Below are 20,129 nucleotides of genomic sequence, written 5' to 3'. Positions count from 1 at the left end.
AATTCCCCAGCAGACTTCCTAAGTCCTCCCATTGTCTGTAGAGACTGACCTCTGGATGGTGAAGAAACCAGCTTTAGGGATGGAGGGGGAAGCTAAATGGGAGGAACAGACTACAATGAAGGGAGTCAATTCTGATGGGTTTAAAGAGCAGCTCTGCTTGGGCCAAACTCCATTTCTGCACTAGTCGTTGGGGGTCTTGGATCAAGTTAAAGGAGTTTGCTTTTTTTCCTTTAGGGCTCATACAATTAAGTTGTGTCAGGTTGGGATTAGATGGCAGAATCACTGTAACAAACATCACTACTGTAAAATCAAACTCCCTACAGAAACTAACTGTAATTAGATCATGTGAGAGGGAGGAGGGTTGAACTGTGCAAGCATACATGTGTGTATAAGAATAGGAAGGCACACCTTAAAGTTTGTTCTTGTCAGTGTGTGGTTGGTAACAGTGAAGGTAATCATCAACTAGCCCCCAAATCATGATTTTGGGGAAATTGTGGGTAATCAACAGGTGAGGACAGCCAAAAGAAAGGTAGGTGAAGAAGTGCAGAGAATTAAAGGCATCACTGACCAGTAGAACTGAGAGCCTACAAGAAAAGGGTAACAGCTTAATAGGGTGCTTTTCAACCAGAGAGACAACCTCCACATCTAAGGACGTCTGGTAATGTCTGGCAATAAAAAGCTTTTGCTGTGAGGGTTGCCACCATTTTCTAGAAGTAAAGATCAGGGAACAGGTTAATACCCCAAAGTGCTACTTCTCACAAGGAAAAAAAAATACAGTAGTGCTGAAGTCTGACATAGAACCTGGTACACCTGTAACCTGTACTCCTAGCATTTGGGAGGCTAAGGCAGGAGAATCACCATTAAGTTCAAGGCCAATCTGAGCTTCATGTTCAGAATTGACACTCTATTTAAAAAAAATACACACTAAAAGAAACCTAGCCTATTCAATGGTTCTCGCATGCTTGACATCAGAGTTCCTTTATATTAAAGATTGAGGACACCTAATGAATTTTTGCTTATTTCAAGATACCCTCTGAATAATTCTATATATACATGAAAATGAGAGTGAAGATACTGCAGATAGTCTTGATTTTGTGAAACCTCCTGAGAGTGTTTCCTGAGCTGATAGCATGTGACCACAATTTGAGGATCTGCCTGGTGTTTAAGGTCACAGCTCTGGAACTAGGTCTGCAGTGCTAAGGCACATCCTAGCTGAAGACAAATGATTTCACATTTCTGGCTCTTGGCTTCCCACTTTGTTACTCACAGGCTGAAAACAATACAGTTATCTGCTACCCAAGGCTACTATTTAAGTCCAGCGACTCACTTAAACCGGGTGACTATTTGTTATGCCTCCAACAAACACATCACATTTGTCTGGTAACTCTAGTTCAGGAAGCTGAGTGCCTGTAATCCATCGGTTTGGAGGCTGAGGCAGGAGGATCAAGGCAAATAAGTTGCTAGCCTGGGCTTCATAGAGGTGGAGGAAATTCTGGGCAATTTAGCAAAGGCCCTGTCTCAGACAGAACAGACAGACAGACAGACAGACACACAGAGCCACACCCTAGTTCAGGCTCTCAGGAGGTGGTAAACTCTGAGTTCAAAAAAGAAAAACTATTTTACTTCATGTATGTAAATGTTTTCCCTGTATGCATATATGTGTACCTTGTACATTCCTGCTCATCCAGTGGAACTGGTGTTATGGATGGGTGTGAGCCCATGTGGGCACTGGGAATTGAACCCCTATCTTCTGCAAAAGCAACAAGTGCCCTTAACCTCTGAGCCATATCTCTAGCCCATACATTTGGTTTTGATGGACGAGAAAGGTAGTGCAATGAAAGGTAATTCAAGTTAGACTAACACAAATGCCACTTTCACAGTAGTGGCTTGCAGCCTAAGGGGCAAAGACTCGCCCTAGGCATCCTTTTTGAGGCCCTAAATACACATTTGCTCATTTTAGAAACCTTTGGCCTCCACCTTCCATAAGACCATTTCACATAGTGTTAGAGGATTCCACAAGGCACTAATGCCTTAGTTCCAAACTAGAGAGTTAACCTCTAGTATTGGTTGCAGAAACCACAGACCACCACCCAATTTCCGCCAAATTGTGACGTTTCCAAGATGGCAGTAGCCCCCTGATTGTTGGGGGGCTCTGCTTCCGTTTCCGGGACAGAATCCGGAAGTGCCAGTTGAGGGTCGTCTTCCTATCTTCAGTTGCGTCGGCAGTTGGAGGAGGGCAGACGGTGATGGCGGCAGTCGCAGCAGACCCAGCCGCAGCTGCCATCCCGGCCTCTGCTGGGGACAGAGAGACACAGCCCGAGGCAATGCCAGACCTGGATGAACAGTGGCGCCAAATCGGGAATGGGCGAGAGCGTCCACTGCGAGCTGGCGAAAGCTGGTGAGGCTGGGCTTCGATGAAGCCTTGGCCAAGGGGACCGTGGGGGCGTTAGTATCGCGGGGTACTTAGAGATCAAATTCTGAGGATGAAGCGGGGCGAGGCGGTGAAGGGGCTTGGGCCGGCGGGGGAGAGGGGGCGTGGAGGTGCTAAGTGAATGAATCTCAACCTTGGCGGAGAAGGCGGGGCCCGAGTGGGGCAGCCAGCCGCCTAAGGACAAAATGGGGATTGTGGTAGGGGTGGGGCGTGGAGGGGATGGCCTTGGGAGTCCGGGGACTGCATCGTTTGGGGGAGGGGGTGAGAGGGGACTGCGTCTGGGATCCTGGAGCCTGCAAGGAGGCTGGCTCCGTATTTAACGCGGGGGCGTGGCGTGTGTTACGAAACGTTGCGTCGGTTGCAAGGAACGGCCTACGAGTACTCGAAGCGCCCGTGAACCCGACGAGCTTGGTGGCGTCCGCTGAAGAGCAACTCCATAGCCTATAGCTGTGGGCCGAGGGGCGGAGGAGTGGAAATGGGGAGGGCGCCTGGCTCCTGGGGACAAGGCGAAGGTCTGGGGAGGGGCAAACCGTGGAGGAGGGGCAGTGCCTGGGGCAGAAAATGGCGCCTGCAAAAGAGCAAAGATTGTGACGCGGTGTTTTTTTGTTTTGTTTTTTGTTTTTTGTTTTGTTTGTGTTTTTTGTTCGTTCCCAACCCCCTAGATAAGATCTCCTTCCTAGAACAGGAGAAAGTGCAGGTATTTTACAAAAGATTACTTGGAATTTTTCTTTTTCTACATGATAACATTTTGTAATCAATAGAAATGGCTATTTAAAAAGGATCCACAGCTCTGGACAAATTGTCTTGTTAGACCGATTTTTTTTTTTAAGTGCTAATCAGTGCCCCTTAATATTTACTGTTCCCTGGGTTCCTATTTCTGAGTTGCTTCTCATTTTTAAATTCTGAAAATCGTAAGACCTACAAAGATTATAGTATAAAACATTTTACATAAATTGATGGACATCCTGCTGAAAGAAATGGTTTGTATACTTCAAAAATGGCAAGGTCGTGAAAGACATATGCTGAAGAACTGTTCCGGACTGAAGGAATTAATGTAGTTTAACAAATCTATGCAACATGTGAGCCTCATTTGGATCCTAGAACAGGAAAAATAAATTATTTTTAAAAATGAGGGTTCTTTCTCATAATTTATTTCTCTTTCACTGTAAATTTTATTGGAAAAAATGGTGGAATTTGACTAAAGCCAGTAGATAAAATATTGGTACTGATAATTTCTTGTTTGTGATAATTGTGATCTGGTTATGAAAGAATATCCCTTGCTCAGTGAAAAATACATACTGAAAATTTAGGAATAAGGGTGTTTCCCAGCTAGAAATCCCCCTCCATCTTCATAGGAAACTTTTACCCTAAATTTTTAATTAAAGGGCTCTTTTCACATTCATTACCATAATAAACTTACAACAATATTCATATATGTGTGTAAACAACTTACCAAATAATTGAAGATTTATGTTAAAATGCACATGGGAGGGAGACGATTATGGAAATATTGGTCATAGGATGCAAAATTTAGACAAGAGGAACAAATCCAAGTACTCCCTTGTACAAAATGGTGATTATAGCTAATAACACTCTATTCTATACATTACAATTGTTTAATAGATTTTACCCAAAAAAAACTATGTGACATAATTGGTATGTTAAGGAGTTTGGTTTAGTCTTTTACAATGTATATATCAAAACCTCATGCTGTATACCATCAATGCACACTTTTTTTGTCTACCCAAAGATGATATGGGGAAAAAAGAATAGAACAAATAAAGTGTGTTAGATTTGAGGAATCTAAGGGCATGCAGAGAAGTCTTTATATTATTTTGCCCCCTCTTTTTAGAGACAGGGTCTCTATTATGTGGTCAGGCTAGTTTTGAACTCAGAAGTCTGGCTGAGATTACTGGTATACTCCACCATGCCTGGCTTTTTTTAAACCCATTTTCAGTGAGTTTACTTCAAAGAAAAATTAGTAAATTTTATATGTGAATTCATCACTCATGTGAAGATTCAGAACATTACCTTAAAAAAAAAAAACTCTCTATGCTTTTCCCAGATAGAAATTTCCCTCCATTTTCGTAGGAAACTATTACCCTAAATTTTGAATTAAAGGGCTCTTTTCACATTCATTACCATAATAAACTTCCAATATTTATATATATGTATATATATATATATATACTATATATTCACATATATGAATATAAGTGTGTTTGTGAAATAGACTGTAAGCCCTTATATTATATGGTAAATAGTATCTGTATGATGTAATTTGATACATTAACCTTGATCTTTTGGTTATAGCTCTGTCTGCCAGGTTTCTTAAGTGTTAAGATGCTGTTCTTCTCTTAAGCAGTGATTTTTTTAAATACATAAAGTTTTTATTTATGTTTTATATCCATCTGTTCCCCAGGATGTCGAACAGTTTCCTGTCTCATGCAGTACAGTGCACATGGTAAAGGCCCGAGTGAGCTGCAGGCTTTTGGAGGCTGGTACCCTTCTCCATCTAACATTTCTCTCTCTGATTATCAGCCCACCAGCACCTTCCTCTCTCCATCAGGGACATCCACATTAGATTATTGCTATTCTTTACATTCAGGGCCTTTTCCAGGTTTTCCCACTTTACAGAGTTCCTAAACAACACTGCCAGTGAAATGTGTATACATTACTGGGGAGATAAATTACAATTCTCAAACTAGAGAATATAGTGATGTCTTTCTGCCATTATATCATAGTTCTCCAGCAAAGACTAGCCTCAGTCCATCTTGAAAACAAACAGTAACCAGACTGTTTTCATAACTCATTTGGAGATGTGCAAACAGTTCTCAAAGCTTTGGTTCATTCCTCTTTCCTACCTTGACAGATGTGCCATGACTTTGCTATTGGTATCTAACACACGATCCTGTCATCCTTACCTTTTAAATTAGCCTGCCAGGAGAGGATCTTCTTTGGATGTGAGGGAAATATTTTGGAATTAAGTAGAGGTGGTGGGTACACAACATTGTGAATGTACTAAATGTTAATGAATTGTTCACTTTAAAATGGGTTAATTTTATGTTAACTTCACCTCATTAAAAAAAATTACCACACCAGTGTTGGTTGAGTATTAAAGCCAATTTGTTTCTCCTGTTGGAATTGTTATGAAGCATATTGCTAAGCTCCACTTTTTGATGCTTATCTAAATTAGGTAAGAGCAAAATATCTCAAAGTTTTATATGGGTTTGCTGTCCTAGTTGAGAAATACATATTTATAAAGCATTTGAACTCAAGGACTGGCTTCAAATCATACTTCTGTCAGTATTCTCTGCACCTCCCATCCTTAGTTTAATAGCAGATTAAAACAATTCCAGTTAATTAATTCGATCACCTTTACTGATTAAATTTCTTAGATGCATTTATTTGGGGGTGGGGTGGGGTACACCGTGTGACTCATTGTGCTGGAGGAGGCCGGAAAACTACTTGCAGGAGTCAGTTCCCTTTGTATTTCCGGGGGAGCCTATTCAGGTCGGCAGGCTCAGCGGCAGCAAGCACCTTTACCTGCTGTACCATTTTACCCACCTTCCACCTTATTTTTTGATTCAGGGCTTTTCATTGAACCTAGAGCTCTGTTTTAGACTGGCCAGCAAACCTCAGGTGTTGAGATTAGCACTATGCCACACTTTGTTTTTTTTTTTTTTCAAGACAGTGTTTCATTGTGTAGCCTTGGTTGTCCTGGAACTCACTTTGCACACCAGGCTGGCCTCTAACTCGCAGAGATCCACCTGCCTCTGGCTCCTTAGTGCTGGGATTAAAGGTGTGCACCACCACTGCACCACCGCTACCTGACTTGTACCGGACTTTTTGCTCAGCTTTTTTTTTTTTTTTTTTTTTTTTTTGGTAGCTATGAGGATCCATACACAGGAAGCATGTGACTGAGCCCCTAAAGAGCTTATGTTTTGAGACCACATTCCAGTCTCTGAAAGGACTGCTTCCTTAGAAAGTTTTAGTTCTTGTAACAATGAGTTGTCTACACATTCAGATTAAGGATATTTGAGAGACTTTGGTTAGATCTGTACAGGGTACAGACAACTTCCTAACAGTAAACAACTGTGGAGTTCTTAAGGAAGAAGAGAGCTGGGTTCATAGATGTGCACTAACAGCACATGAAGAGAGACCAGTTTCATAGGACCTAAAGAAGTGTTGGTGAAAGATATTTACAGTAGCATATTCTACACAACTAATTGAGGAAGATAAGCTTTTATTTTTGTTCCTTGAGGTCTCACACTGTTGACCCAGGCTGGACTTGTAAGAGTTCTGTCCTAGCCTCTAAATGCATTTTTTTTAAATTTCTCGTTTTCGAAAATATTTTAATAGGAATATCTGGGCATGGCGACACATATCTCAGCCCCTTAATCCCAGCACTAGGGAGGTAGTGGCACAGGATCAGGAAGCCAAGGCCAATGTAGGCTACATGAGAACTTGTTTCAAAGAGAGTTGGAAAAGTGAAAGCTATTTAAAAAGCTTCCCAGGTGTGGTAGCACATGGTTTTAGTGCCCGCACCCTATAGGCAAATGCCTTGTCATCGACACAGTGAGTTCGAGGCCATACAGTGAGTGCTGTTTCAAACAAACGAAGACTTGTAGATAGATATGATTATATGATTATTCCTGTTACCCTTTAATGGGAGAAAAACAACCTTACGTTATCTCCCAGAGATAATTATGGCATTTTCTAGTGTCATTGACTCAAGCTTGGTAAGACAGATCAACAGTGCTTAGATGTGGGCATGGTGACACATATGTCTGATTTCAGCATTTAAGAGACAGAAACAGGAGGATTGCAGCTAGTCTGAGGCCATCCGTGGAAGAATATTTAGAAAACAAGATGAGTATGATAACACACATCTGAAGTCTTAGCACTTGGGAAGCAAAGCAGGAGAATTGTAAGTTTGAGGCCATCCAGCGCAACATGAGTCCTAACCTGAGCTACCAGGTGAAATCCTGTCACCAAAGAAAAATGTTACAAGCAAGACAAAAAGTTGAATCAGTTTTATAAGAACATAGTGGTAAAGATTATTAGGTCCTTATGGTCATCACTGGGCTACATAGACCTTGTCTCAACAACAAAAATGAATTGAGTATGTAGCCAGACATTCATGGGGTACCCTTTTAATTCCAGCACTCTGGAGGCAAAGGCAAATGAGTTTTAGGTCAGCCCTGGGATATGTAGTGAGTTCCAGGGCAGCCAGGGCTACATAGTGGGACCCTATCTCAAACAAAAGATAGTATGTAAAAAGGTGGACTGAAGAAATGGCTCAGTAGTTAAGACATCCTGCTTCCAGAGTCCCAGCACCTCACTGGATGACCGGCAAACACCTGTAACTCCAGCCCCAGGGAATCTCATGCCTTCTGGCCTCTGAGGGCCTTTGCAATTATGTGCACATGCTTACACACAGGCACACACATGTACATTATTAAAAGTATAAAAAAAAGCACTAAGAATTGGCAATAATTTGGTAACAGAAAACAAGTGACTAGTAATTTTATAAAGATCCAAATCCTAATCATCTTTCGGTGTATTGGCCACAGGATATTGGGCAGTAAGAACTCACTAGTATGCCTTTATATGTATTTAAACTTATTTAAATAAATTTAATACAGCAATGTTATATTTATCACTTATAAGGTTTTTTTTTAATTGTGCAGGATGGTGGGGATATGAATAATGAAAGAATTGAGGCAGAAAAAGGCACAAGAAGAGAGTTTATTATGCACGAGATAGCTTTTGTTGAGGCAGGGGTGTCGTGTGGTGTGCAAGTAGTTAAGCAGTGTTTGAATGATGCAGTGCCCGGGAAGATTTGTAATTGGGGCTTATGGGAGGTGAAGTTAACTCTTTCTGGCCAGGTAGCAGTCATCAATGGCCTTGCTTTGAAAAGCCCACCCTGTCCCGAGTCAATAACTGCCTTATTCTGAGGCTGTCTCAGAGTGGTGTCTGCATTTATATTCTCCCTGTTTGTGTGAGATTAAGTCTCTAGCCCTGGCTGCTGGGCTCGCATTCAAAATAATTTTCCTGCTTTCCAACTGCTGTGGTATCTCTCTCTCTCTCTCTCTCTCTCTCTCTCTCTGTGTGTGTGTGTGTGTGTGTGTGTGTGTGTGTGTGTGTGTGTGTGTGTGTGTGTGTGTATGAGAGAGAGAGAGATTCATTCAATGTAAGACCTCTTAATGTGCTAGGTAAGAAGTCTAACACTAAGCTATATCCCCATCCTAAACTAACTGAAGTTTCGCTACAGAGTGATTTTAATTGTAATTTTCTTTTAAAAATCTGCTTTTAGGAATGTCAGGGAGTCGAGAGATGGTTCAGTGGTTAAAAGGGTATACTACTGATCTTGGAGACACTCAAGTCAGATAGTTCACAATTGCCTTTGGCTACTGTGAGTACCTGTACTCATGTACACATTTCTATCCACAGACACACAGTTATACACATAATAAAATCTTAGCTGGGTGTGGTGGTGTACATTTTTGATCCCTGTGTTTGGGAGGCAGAGGCAGGTGGATTTCTGAGTTCAAGGCCAGACTGGTCTACAGAGCGAGTTCCAGGACAGCCAGGGCTATACAGAGAAACCCTGTCTTGGACAAAAAACAAAAACAAACTAGAAACTAATAAAATATTTTTAATTGAGCAGCACCTTTTGCATTGAAAATACTACTAACTATAAATTAGCTTTATTAAGTGAACTTCATAAAATGTAGAGGCCAGTAAAGCTGGAAGGAATGTCAATGTGGGAGTTGGAAGGTTGAATGATAGATTTTATGGCATGAGCTCCTAGGTGGGAATGTTTGTTTTCCTGGAATAAGTGATAAGGGTCTAGGGAGTGGGGAGGGCAGTGTACAGACAAAAAACCCACAGAAATACAAAGCCAAGTGTGAATTATGTCTATAATGTTAGTATGGAGGCAGGGGCAACCAGTTCACTGCCAGCAAGGACTCTAGTGAAACCCTGTCTTAAAAGAGACCCCGAAGCGCACTCAGAGGATAACTGAGCCATGAGGGGGGTGTGTACACATCTTTTGTTTTTTGTTTTTTGTTTTTGTTTGTTTTTTGAGACAGGGTTTCTCTGTGTAGCCATGGCTGTCCTGGAACTCACTCTGTAGACCAGGCTGGCCTCGAACTCAGAAACCAACTGCCTCTGCCTCCCAAGTGCTGGGATTACAGGCATGTGCCACCACTGCCTGGCATGTACACACCTTTTAATCCCTGCATTCAGGAGTCTGAAGCAGAAGGAACCAGAGAGCTTGAGGCCAGCTTGGGCTACATCCTAGTATGTTCTGGGTCTGACTGCATGGTACAAGACCTCATTTAAAAAAACAGGGGGGGGGAATGAATATAAAAAAAATCCAAGTAATTCAATATTCAAATGTGCATTTCACTGAATAAATTTTGCTTTTTTATATTTACATAGTGCTGAAGATTTTCTGCTTAAATTACAGAGGATTAATAACTGCAAATGATGAAAAGTTATATAGCTGGTCCCGGAATGATCATATGACACCCTTGTTGTCTGTCTGGGTTCCAGGTTCCTTGTGGAGAAACACTGGTATAAACAGTGGGAGGTGTACGTGAAGGGAGGGGATCAAGATGCTGGCACCTTTCCTGGCTGTATCAACAATGCTGGGCTCTTTGAAGGTACCAAGCTTCTGCCTCTCCCTATTAACCTTGCCCTGGAGTTCTGGTCCCTTCTGTTCCCTCAAGGGGCCATATTCCCATTCTCTTGGCTTAGGCATTGGTAGGGTGACCAGAATTAACAGTTGCTTTAATTCATGTTTTGCCTTGTCCGTACCCCTACACCTGCAGATCAGATAAGCTGGCATCTCAGGGAGAGACTGCTAGAAGGAGATGATTATGTGCTGCTCCCAGCACCTGCTTGGAATTACCTGGTCAGCTGGTATGGCTTAATGGATGGCCAGCCACCTATTGAGCGCAAGGTATGGGTGGGGTAGATGTTAGGGGTGTGTGTTAGATTTCTCTGGGAAGCTGGCTGGGGAGGAGAAAGGCCATGTAGGCTGAGGATAGCTCCAGACTTGTGTATACCTATATACCTTTGTCAGTTGGGTGGGTTTTTGAGTGTTGGTGCTCCTCTGCCTTCACAGGTCGTAGAACTTCCTGGCATTCGAAAGGTGGAAGTGTACCCAATAGAACTACTGCTTGTTCAGCACAGTGATATGGAAACGGCTCTCACCATTCAGTTTAGCTATACTGATTCTGTGGGTGAGTCTCAGGGCCTCTGAGATAAATGCCTATTCCTAATCATAGGTCATATCTCAGTGACCCAAGGATTTGTGGCTATCAGCTTACAACCTCCTGAGAAGGCACCAGTTAAACTGTGGAGAAAGGTGGTCGTGACCAAGTTAAGCATAGACACTGGGTGCCTCCTGGAGTCTACAAAAATGAGCTATATTCCAGTTACTTGGGTGGGGGTGGAAAAGAGTTTGTTTATTGGGAGGGTCTCAAATTCTGAGTTTGAGTGTGGAGAATGATCTGAGAACACAATGTATTGGCCAAGTAAGCAAAGTCTATGAAAATGAGTTAGCACTATCACATGGATGAGTATTCTGGGGTCCCAGAAGATATGGTCATGTACCATCACCCTCCACAGACCTAGTCTTGCAAACAGCTCGGGAACAGTTTCTGGTAGAGCCTCAGGAAGACACGCGCCTCTGGACCAAGAACTCAGAGGGCTCTCTGGATCGATTGTGCAACACACAGATCACACTGCTTGATGCCTGCCTTGAGACTGGGCAGGTAACAATGGGGAGGATTCCTTTGTGCTGGTAACCAGGTAGATGGATTCCTGGCACTAGTCAGAACAGGGAAGGGCAGGGTGCCCTTGAGGCCTTCCATTAATATATTCCTTTCTCCTTTTTCTACCTTATACCCAGTTGGTCATCATGGAGACTCGAAACAAAGATGGCACTTGGCCCAGCGCTCAGCTGTGTGGCATGTGAGCCTGTGGGGTGTCATGCAGAGTGGGGGTACCCCAAAGTAGGCAGACAGAGCCTATGAGTACAGAATACCCACCTGTAGTAGGCCTTAGCTCATAGGGTTTCTCATCCGACTCCAGGAACAGCATACCAGACGAGGATGAAGACTTCCAGGGGCAACCGGGCATCTGTGGTCTCACCAATCTGGGCAACACATGCTTCATGAACTCGGCCCTACAGGTTGGGCTATTAGGTCTATATCTGGCAACTATAGTGGTTAGGTATTATTGGGGACAGAGCGAGGGGGTGGGAGTGGGGAAAGAAGATTACAGTACAGGGGATCAGCTAGAAAGCCAAGGCTCTGTGAATCTGATCTGGTGTGCCCACATTTGCTCCCCATTCTCTCCTCTCTCCTTTGGCACTACCATTTTCCTCCTGCAGAGATCCTGATGTTTTCCCTGAGACTGCATTCACAATGCCAACCTTTTCCCCTTCTCTCTCTCTCTCATTTCCCTCTCTCCCCTTCTTCCTGCTCTGTTCTCACCTGCACCCCCTCGCCTCTCTTCTACCTCTTTTACTGGGCCCAACTACCACAGTGCCTGAGCAATGTGCCACAGCTGACAGAATACTTTCTCAACAACCGCTACCTGGAGGAGCTCAACTTCCGGAACCCTCTGGGCATGAAGGGTGAGCTTGCTGAGGCCTATGCAGATCTGGTAAAGCAGACTTGGTCTGGCTACCACCGCTCCATTGTGCCAAATGTGTTCAAGGTGTGTCTCAACGCCATGGGCTCCCTCCCACCATCCTTTCTCTTGCTTCTCTTAGCTCATTGCTCACTCTCCTGTCTACTGTCTCCTCAGAACAAGGTTGGCCATTTCGCATCCCAGTTTCTGGGCTACCAGCAGCATGATTCACAGGAACTTCTGTCATTCCTCCTGGATGGGCTACATGAGGACCTCAATAGAGTCAAAAAGAAAGAATATGTTGAGCTATGCAATGGTGCTGGGCGGCCTGATCTGGTAGGCTACCCATTAAAGCTACATGGCCACGGCCTTAGGAAGTCTCTGCTTTCCCCAGTCTATCTAACACCTTATCATTTTCTCAGTTCCCCTACCTTGACCTTTACCTCACCCTCAGTCACCACACTATATCTGTCCCTATAGCTATCTTAGAGTTAACCCGAGTCAGGCTCCTGTCCTTCATTTATAATGCCAGCTCTGACAGGGAACACGGGTTCCAGACAGCCCTAGCTGTAACCCCCCCCCCCCCAACTAGGCTTCACCAGGGTCCTTTACCTCAAACCCTATGAAGCCATCTCCAGACCTTCCCTCTGCCTGTAACCCACTTTAACACTTGTCAACAGGAAGTGGCTCAGGAAGCCTGGCAGAACCACAAACGACGGAATGATTCTGTGATCGTGGACACTTTCCACGGCCTTTTCAAGTCCACACTGGTGTGTCCTGATTGTGGCAATGTTTCTGTGACCTTTGACCCCTTCTGCTACCTCAGTGTCCCACTGCCTGTTTGCTCCAGGAGGGTCTTGGAAGTCTTCTTTGTCCCCATGGATCCCCGCCGCAAACCAGAACAGGTGGGGTTATGGGAACACAATGAGGGACGCGCATCAGAATTTGGTTACTTTCCTCAAGCTTTTCTACATTAGCCTACTCTAAGCCCCTTTGATCTTCTGTAAATGTTGTTTCTCCCTCAGCACCGGGTTGTAGTCCCCAAGAAGGGCAATATCTCAGATCTGTGTGTGGCTCTGTCCACACATACAAGTGTTGCACCAGACAAGGTGAGACTTTGCAGAGGGAGGCTGGGTAGGAAGGATTGAAAGGAAGAACAACCTTGCACACTGATTGTCCCCATGTCCCTGTATATTCACAGATGATAGTAGCTGATGTCTTCAGTCACCGATTCTATAAGCTCTACCAGCTGGAGGATCCTCTGAGTGGCATCTTGGATCGCGATGACATCTTTGTGTGAGTGAGGAAACGGATGGGGATGGATAGAGGATGCTCCCCCCACCTTTTGTTTTGCCCTGCTGGGGATAGAACCAGAATGCACGAGCATGTTAGACAAGTACTCTTAACACTTGAGTGACACTTATATGTCACTTATATGACACAATACATATATAATCACAAGTATGTATAATATATATAATATATTTATGAGTATAGAAAATAAACATGAGTATATATGTATAAGTATATGTATTATTTATAACTATATATAATATAGTTATATATTATGAGAGAGAGAGAGAGAGATGGTCTCTGTGTATAACCGTGGCTTTCCTCAAACTTACAGAGCACCCTGCCTCTCCCTCCCACGTGCTAGGATTAAAGGTGTGTCACTGTGTCTGGCAACATACTCTGTTTAAAATGTATTCCTTATTTATTTAGAGCTCAAGGTTCCTAAATAGTGGGCAGGTGCCCTGCCGTGGAACTATGCCCTGCTTCCTGTTTCCCACAGCAGTTTTTAGATTTGGAGCAACTAAGAATGGTATTTGTGAGAAGAAATTTTCTTTGTAAACAAGTGTTTTCCACAAGAAAAACTGCTTCCATCCTTGTCTGTCCCTGCCCCCCCCCCCCAAGCATTCCCATGTTACCAATGCTTTTCCTCAAACAGCATATAAACAAAGTGCTATGGGAGTTGTCTGGTAGTTTATAAAATACCAAATCCTTCATGGATTTTCAGACCCTTTAAAATATTTTGGGACAAGGCTAGACAGAGCACTGGCTACCTGCTCTTCCAGAGGATCCAGGTTCAATTCCCAGCACCCACGTGGAGGCTGACAACCATCTGTAACTCCAGCCCCAGGGCATCCAGATGCCCTCTTTTGGCCTTTGTAGTCACGAGGTATAAACATGATATACAGATATACATACAGGCAAAATACCCATACACATAAAATAATGATAAACTATTTTGGGGAGGCAGGTAAGATGACTCAGTGGGCAAAAACACTTTCACAAACCCTGGCAACCTGAATCCATGATGGAAGGAGGGAACTGATGCCTGAACGATCTATTCTGACGTCCACATGTGTGCCATAGCATATGTATGCCCATACAAATACAAACATACATTAATAATAAAAATGAAAAATAACTCATTTTGTTTGGACTGAGATGAATCAATGGAGCAACTGAGGGGTAATCTTTCTTGGGATGCCTCAAACTAACTACTCCCCCTTACACACACACAGATATGAGGTGACCGGTCGGATTGAGCCTGTTGAGGGTTCAAGAGATGATATTGTGGTTCCTGTTTACCTGCGGGAGCGTACCCCATCCAGAGACTACAACAACTCCTACTACGGATTGATCCTTTTTGGGCACCCTCTCCTGGTGTCAGTGCCCCGGGACCGGTTCTCCTGGGAGGGCCTATATAACATCTTGATGTACCGACTTTCGTAAGTACCATTTTTCCTAGGGTCAAGGGGAAGTAGATTTGAGGGAGGGGACCAAGGTCAGTATTTAGACTTGGGTTCTCAGTTGCTGTTTAGCACATCCTAAGGACAGCTCAAATTGATCATGGTAGTAGACTTTGCAGGCCTTTTTCTTTTTCTAGACTTTTGGCTTCTCTAGTGCTCTCTTTGGTCTTGGGAATACAGAGGTGAACAAGAAAAAGTAGTGACAACTTCATTTTGTATGTAATTGTCTCTACAGAAAGACGTATATGTAGTTTTATCCTTATACCTAAAATCCAGAGTTCTTAGCACGGAAGGCAAGCACAGCTATGTTATCTGGATCAATCTCTCCTTCATTCTAATTCAAAGACTTCTCTGACATTAATTTGTAATTGATTGCGTGCGTATCTGTTTTCCAGTGGCCTAGAATGCAGGCCGCTGCTGGTGTTCTTAACCTTTTCATGCATCGCTGCTTCACCGCATTGCAGGTTCAGGATAAGACCTGCCAGGAGTGGTAGCGCATGCCTAGAATCCGAGCTACTTGGGCAGCTGTGGCAGGAGAAGCCACATATGGCCAGCTTGAGGAACTTACAAAAACCGTCTCAAAAAATTTTTTTTCAGAAAAGTGTTGGAAATATAGCTCAGAGATAAAGGATAAAGTATTCACATAGCATTTTTAAACACTCACACACACACACACACATACAGAGAGAGAGAGAGAGAGAGAGAGAGAGAGAGAGAGAGAGAGAGTGAGTTGCATGTGTGTTTACCTTTAACTTCTCCACCAAACCCAAATAAAACCTTGGGATGCCCCTCTACCTTTGTGCTCCTCCCTTGGGAGTCTTCTCTGCTTTGTTACAGACGATATGTGACCAAACCCACCTCAGATGAGGATGATGGAGATGAGAAAGGTGAGTCCCCAAGAAGGTGAGAAGGGAGCCAGGCCAATAAGGATGAGTGTGTCTCACTGAGTAGGGGTGAAGGGCTGAGGAGAGGTGGGTTTGGGGGATACATAGGACACACACAGGGTTCCTCTGTGTTGAAGCACCCACAGTTCCATGGAGAACCTACATTTTGATCCTTGACATCCTCCCCATCCTAGGTGATGAAGATGAGGATGAGGATGAGGATGAGGATGAGGATGTCGAAGATGAGAGCAGCAGTGAAGAAGAAAAGGAGGAAATGCCTGAGCCTACTGATAATGATGGTTCCCAAGAAACAGAGCAGGACCAGGCTGAGACCAGCTCTGTGGTCGACGGGAGCTGCCCCTCCCTCTTAGACAACAGCCTCCACACATCGCAGTGGCCCCCAAGGCGACGGCGAAAGCAACTGTTTACTCTGCAGACAGTGAACTCCAATGGAACCAGTGACCGGACCACCTCTCCTGAAGAAATCCAAGGTATGTCACCTGGCTAGGGTTACAGATAACAGGAGGAAGGATGTCCTACAACAGGAGCATAACCATCTCCTCTGCACCCCTAGCTCAGCCATACATTGCCATGGATTGGGAGCCAGAGATGAAGAGGCGTTATTATGATGAAGTGGAGGCTGAGGTAAATGGAAGCGGGACTCAAGGGATGGGAAATCCTCGTAGCTCACACTACAACCCTTTATACGCCCTCTCCTAACTCCAGCCAGGGAGAGAGCCAAGAGATCCAGGCCTAGGACTGGCCTGGCCTTGGCACCTGCGCACCTCTGGGCGCACCACGGTCTCAGGTTCTGACTCACTTGGTCTGTGATTGCACACTGCCCTATTTTTCTCTACCTTCCTTATGTCTGATCCTTTGGACACTAACTCCCCTCCCCCAGGGTTATGTGAAGCATGACTGTGTGGGATACATGCTGAAGAAAAATCCAGTGCAGCTGAAGGAGTGCATCAAACTCTTCACCACTGTGGAAACCCTTGAGAAGGAGAACCCCTGGTGAGAACCTGGCATTCAGGAGAGAGTTCATGAGTGATATTAGCTAAGACTGTAACAGAAGCACTCACAAACAGGGACAAAAGAGAGTACCAGGCATGCAGCAAGTCACAGCATCCTTTACAAAATGAACAAGTGGTACATGCCTACAGTTTTCAGTGAAGATGTCTGAGTGGGAGAGGGAATGAATGAGAAAGAGTCGTAGGCTAGCTCGATGGTGTGTGTGAAGAATATATAAGGCATGAGACAGATGCTCACTGTCCATTCCTGACCTGGATTCTGTCTGTAGGTACTGCTCGTCCTGCAAGCAGCACCAACTGGCCACCAAGAAACTGGACCTGTGGATGCTACCTGAAGTTCTTATTATCCACCTGAAGCGTTTTTCATTTTCCAAATTTTCCCGGGAAAAGCTGGACACCCTGGTGCAGTTTCCTATCCGGTCAGGAGCTTTACAGAGAAAGGTTGTGGGCGCTGGGAAGGGACAGGTGGAGGCCACCAGTATTTACTGTCTTCTCACCCACAGGGATCTGGATTTCTCTGAGTTTGTCATCAAACCAAAGAATGATTCTTCTCCAGACCTGTACAAATATGATCTCATTGCAGTTTCCAACCACTATGGTGGCATGCGTGATGGACACTGTATGTACCAGACTGTAGGCTAGGGCATGCCCTGGTTGAGGGGGGTGTCTAGACTAAGGGTCAGGATATACCCAGGACATGACTAGGTATGTAGGTCAGAGACAAAATTATCAAGGCAGGAGGAGCATAAAAGTAGATTTGGATACTCTAGAGAGCCAAGAGGGTGGTAAGAATGGTTTCTGTTTATTTCAGATACAACATTTGCCTGCAACAAGGACAGTGGCCAGTGGCACTACTTTGATGACAATAGTGTCTCACCTGTCAATGAGAATCAGATTGAGGTACAGCTTCTGTACCTCTTCTTGCCCTCTTTTCTGTTATCCCCTTCTGGCTTCCAAACTGACCCATGGCCTCTCTCTGCAGTCCAAGGCAGCCTATGTCTTGTTCTATCAACGCCAAGATGTACGTCGACGTCAGTCCCAGACTGCTAAGTCTGACAGCTCTGCCTCTCCTGCCTCCAGTTCTACGCTCAATTCTGACATCATGGATATCAACTAAGGAGCTCTAGAACCTACCACAGAGAAGGAAGCCCCCTTTGTCTACCCCATCTCTTTCCTGTGTTCATTGCCCCCACCAGACATTGCAGGCTTAGTCTGTGGCTACTGTTCTCTTGTACCGCTGTATTACCCTCTCAGAAAGAAGAGGCCCTGTACCCCTAGCAGTGTGCCCCTGCTTGTGTGTGCCTGTACAGCACCGACTTCCCCTCCTAGTCTTATTTATGCTCCCCTGCCCTCTTTTCCTCATGCCAAAGTGGTTTTAGTGGCTGATCCTGGGGGTTCATGTGAACACAGAGTGTATTTTCTTACTCAGATCATACTTTCTTCTCTGTGTTAAGTATACATAAAAAGCTCCAGACTCCCATGTTCAACAGTATGGGCTTTTTCTTCATATGTACCTATTACGCACCAGTCATAGGTCTTTGTTCTGTGTAATTACTGAAAGTCAAGTATGGTATGTGGTTGATGCTGTTCTGAGTGGGTTTGTTGTTTTTGAGACAGGGTCTGTCTGTGTAGCTCTTGGCTGTCCTGGAACTTACTGTGTGGACCAGGCTGACCTTCAACTCAGAGATTGGACCTTTGCCTCCTAAATGCTGGGATTAAAGGCATGACCACCACACCTAGCAGTTTTGAGTGTTTATTGGTCACCTGAGCGTCAGATGCTGCCTTTCAAATGCGTTTAAAATACTTGCTGTAAGGACTGTGTAGGTCAGGCTGGCCTTGAATTTGCAGCAGTCTTCCTGTCTCGAAGTACTGGGGTTTCAAGCATGCACTACCCGCTGGCTCCAAAGCGTTTTACAAATATCACCTCTGCCTTCATAGTGGCCTTTCGCTAGAGTTGTCATCTCTAGTTTCAGATGAGGAAATGGGCACAGAAATGAAGAGTGGCTTTGGTTCTGTCAGCTTATTGGGGAATATTTGTCTGGATTCTTGAGCTGAAAGATCTTTTGAGGGATCTGAGATGCACTACAGATAATAAACTGAGGGGCTGAAGAGATGGCTCAGTGGTTAAGAGCACCAACTGCTCTTCCAGAGGTCTTGAGTTCAAATCCCAGCGACTAACTACATGATGGCTCACAACCACCTGTAATGAGATCTGATGCTCTCTTCTGGAGTGTCTGAAGATAGCTACAGTGTTCTCATACATAATAAATAAATAAATTAAAAAAAAAGATTATAAATCAAGGGCACACCTGAAAGAGACAGGCATAGCTGTAGGCAAACATTGTTTAGAGGCATAAAGATACTTGCCAGACCAACACTCAGATCCTACTACTACCGCCTGAGAAGACTGTCCTCAGTACTATGAAGCTATACCTTGGCCAGACTGGCCAGCTGTTTCTATTGCCTCTGGGCTTGGTCCTCTGTCCCACCAGGACCTCAACTCCCACCGGGAACTTGCCCTTCTATCTCTTTAGAGAAAAACAAGGTAGGATTATTTGCCAAAGAACACTACTCAACAACCAAAAGATGCCATGTGTATACTGAACATCTCCCATAAGATGCTGCCCAAAGGAGCCAAGCATAGCCTCTTGGGAGAGCTGTGTGTGGCATAGACGGGATGAAGGAAAGAAAGTAATAAAATGTATACATTGGGCATGGTAGCATATCCCCGGAATCCCAGAGTTTTAGCTCTATGCTAGTAGAAAGATCATTGTTCTATTATTACATAATGTGATGTTCTCTGCTAGCTAATGTCTTTACTCTGAATCAGGTGGTTGTTGTTTTTTCAAGTTTTGTGTGTATGTGTAGAAGAGAATGTGTGGGCCATGGCACACAGGTGGAGGTCAGAGGATAATGCATGGGAATCAATACTCTTGTTCAACCATGTGGGTCCCGGGAATTAAACTCCGGTTTTGGTATGGGTGAGTTTATCTGCTTAGTTACATCAGCTGACCATGGTGGGGGGGGGTTGTTGTTGTTTTGTTTGTTTTGGTGGGTTTTCTGTTTTTGTTTTTGAAAAAGAATCTCACATCAAGACTAGTCTTGATCTTACTATGTAGTAAAAAATGACCTTGAACTTCTTACCTGTGTAGTTAGTTGTTGTTGTTGTTGGTGGTGGTGGTAGTGGTGCTGGTGTGTTTTGGAGGTGGCATTGCTTTGTTTTACTTTTGATATGTAGAGGGTATCTCTCTACATAGCCCTAGCTGTCCTGGAACTCTCTAAGGCATGCACCACTATGATAACCTAAAATTTTACCTTTACCTCCCAAGTATGGAGATTATCATGCCTGGTCTGGGTTTTTTGTTTGTTTTTGTTT

General features: G+C 44.2%; 1 protein-coding gene across 1 annotated transcript; it reads left to right on the top strand.

Moving 5' to 3' along the window:
- The first annotated feature begins 2,194 nt into the window (after window positions 1–2,194).
- Window positions 2,195–18,488, top strand: Usp11 (ubiquitin specific peptidase 11). The gene is made up of 21 exons (XM_052171056.1): window positions 2,195–2,398; window positions 9,995–10,104; window positions 10,273–10,403; window positions 10,569–10,686; window positions 11,075–11,220; window positions 11,358–11,419; window positions 11,540–11,639; window positions 11,996–12,169; window positions 12,260–12,418; window positions 12,763–12,987; window positions 13,108–13,191; window positions 13,284–13,378; window positions 14,611–14,817; window positions 15,676–15,725; window positions 15,917–16,213; window positions 16,297–16,367; window positions 16,624–16,736; window positions 17,023–17,172; window positions 17,257–17,372; window positions 17,565–17,653; window positions 17,736–18,488. Exons 1-21 carry the CDS (start codon window positions 2,247–2,249, stop codon window positions 17,868–17,870), a joined length of 2,784 nt encoding a protein of 927 aa, XP_052027016.1. The 5' UTR covers window positions 2,195–2,246; the 3' UTR covers window positions 17,871–18,488.
- The last annotated feature ends 1,641 nt before the right edge of the window (window positions 18,489–20,129 follow it).

Source organism: Apodemus sylvaticus, chromosome X (assembly GCF_947179515.1).
Source record: "Apodemus sylvaticus chromosome X, mApoSyl1.1, whole genome shotgun sequence".
In the NCBI taxonomy this organism is placed as follows: domain Eukaryota; kingdom Metazoa; phylum Chordata; class Mammalia; order Rodentia; family Muridae; genus Apodemus; species Apodemus sylvaticus.
Note: the sequence above shows the minus strand (reverse complement) of the source record. Positions and strands in the feature narration are given on the sequence as shown.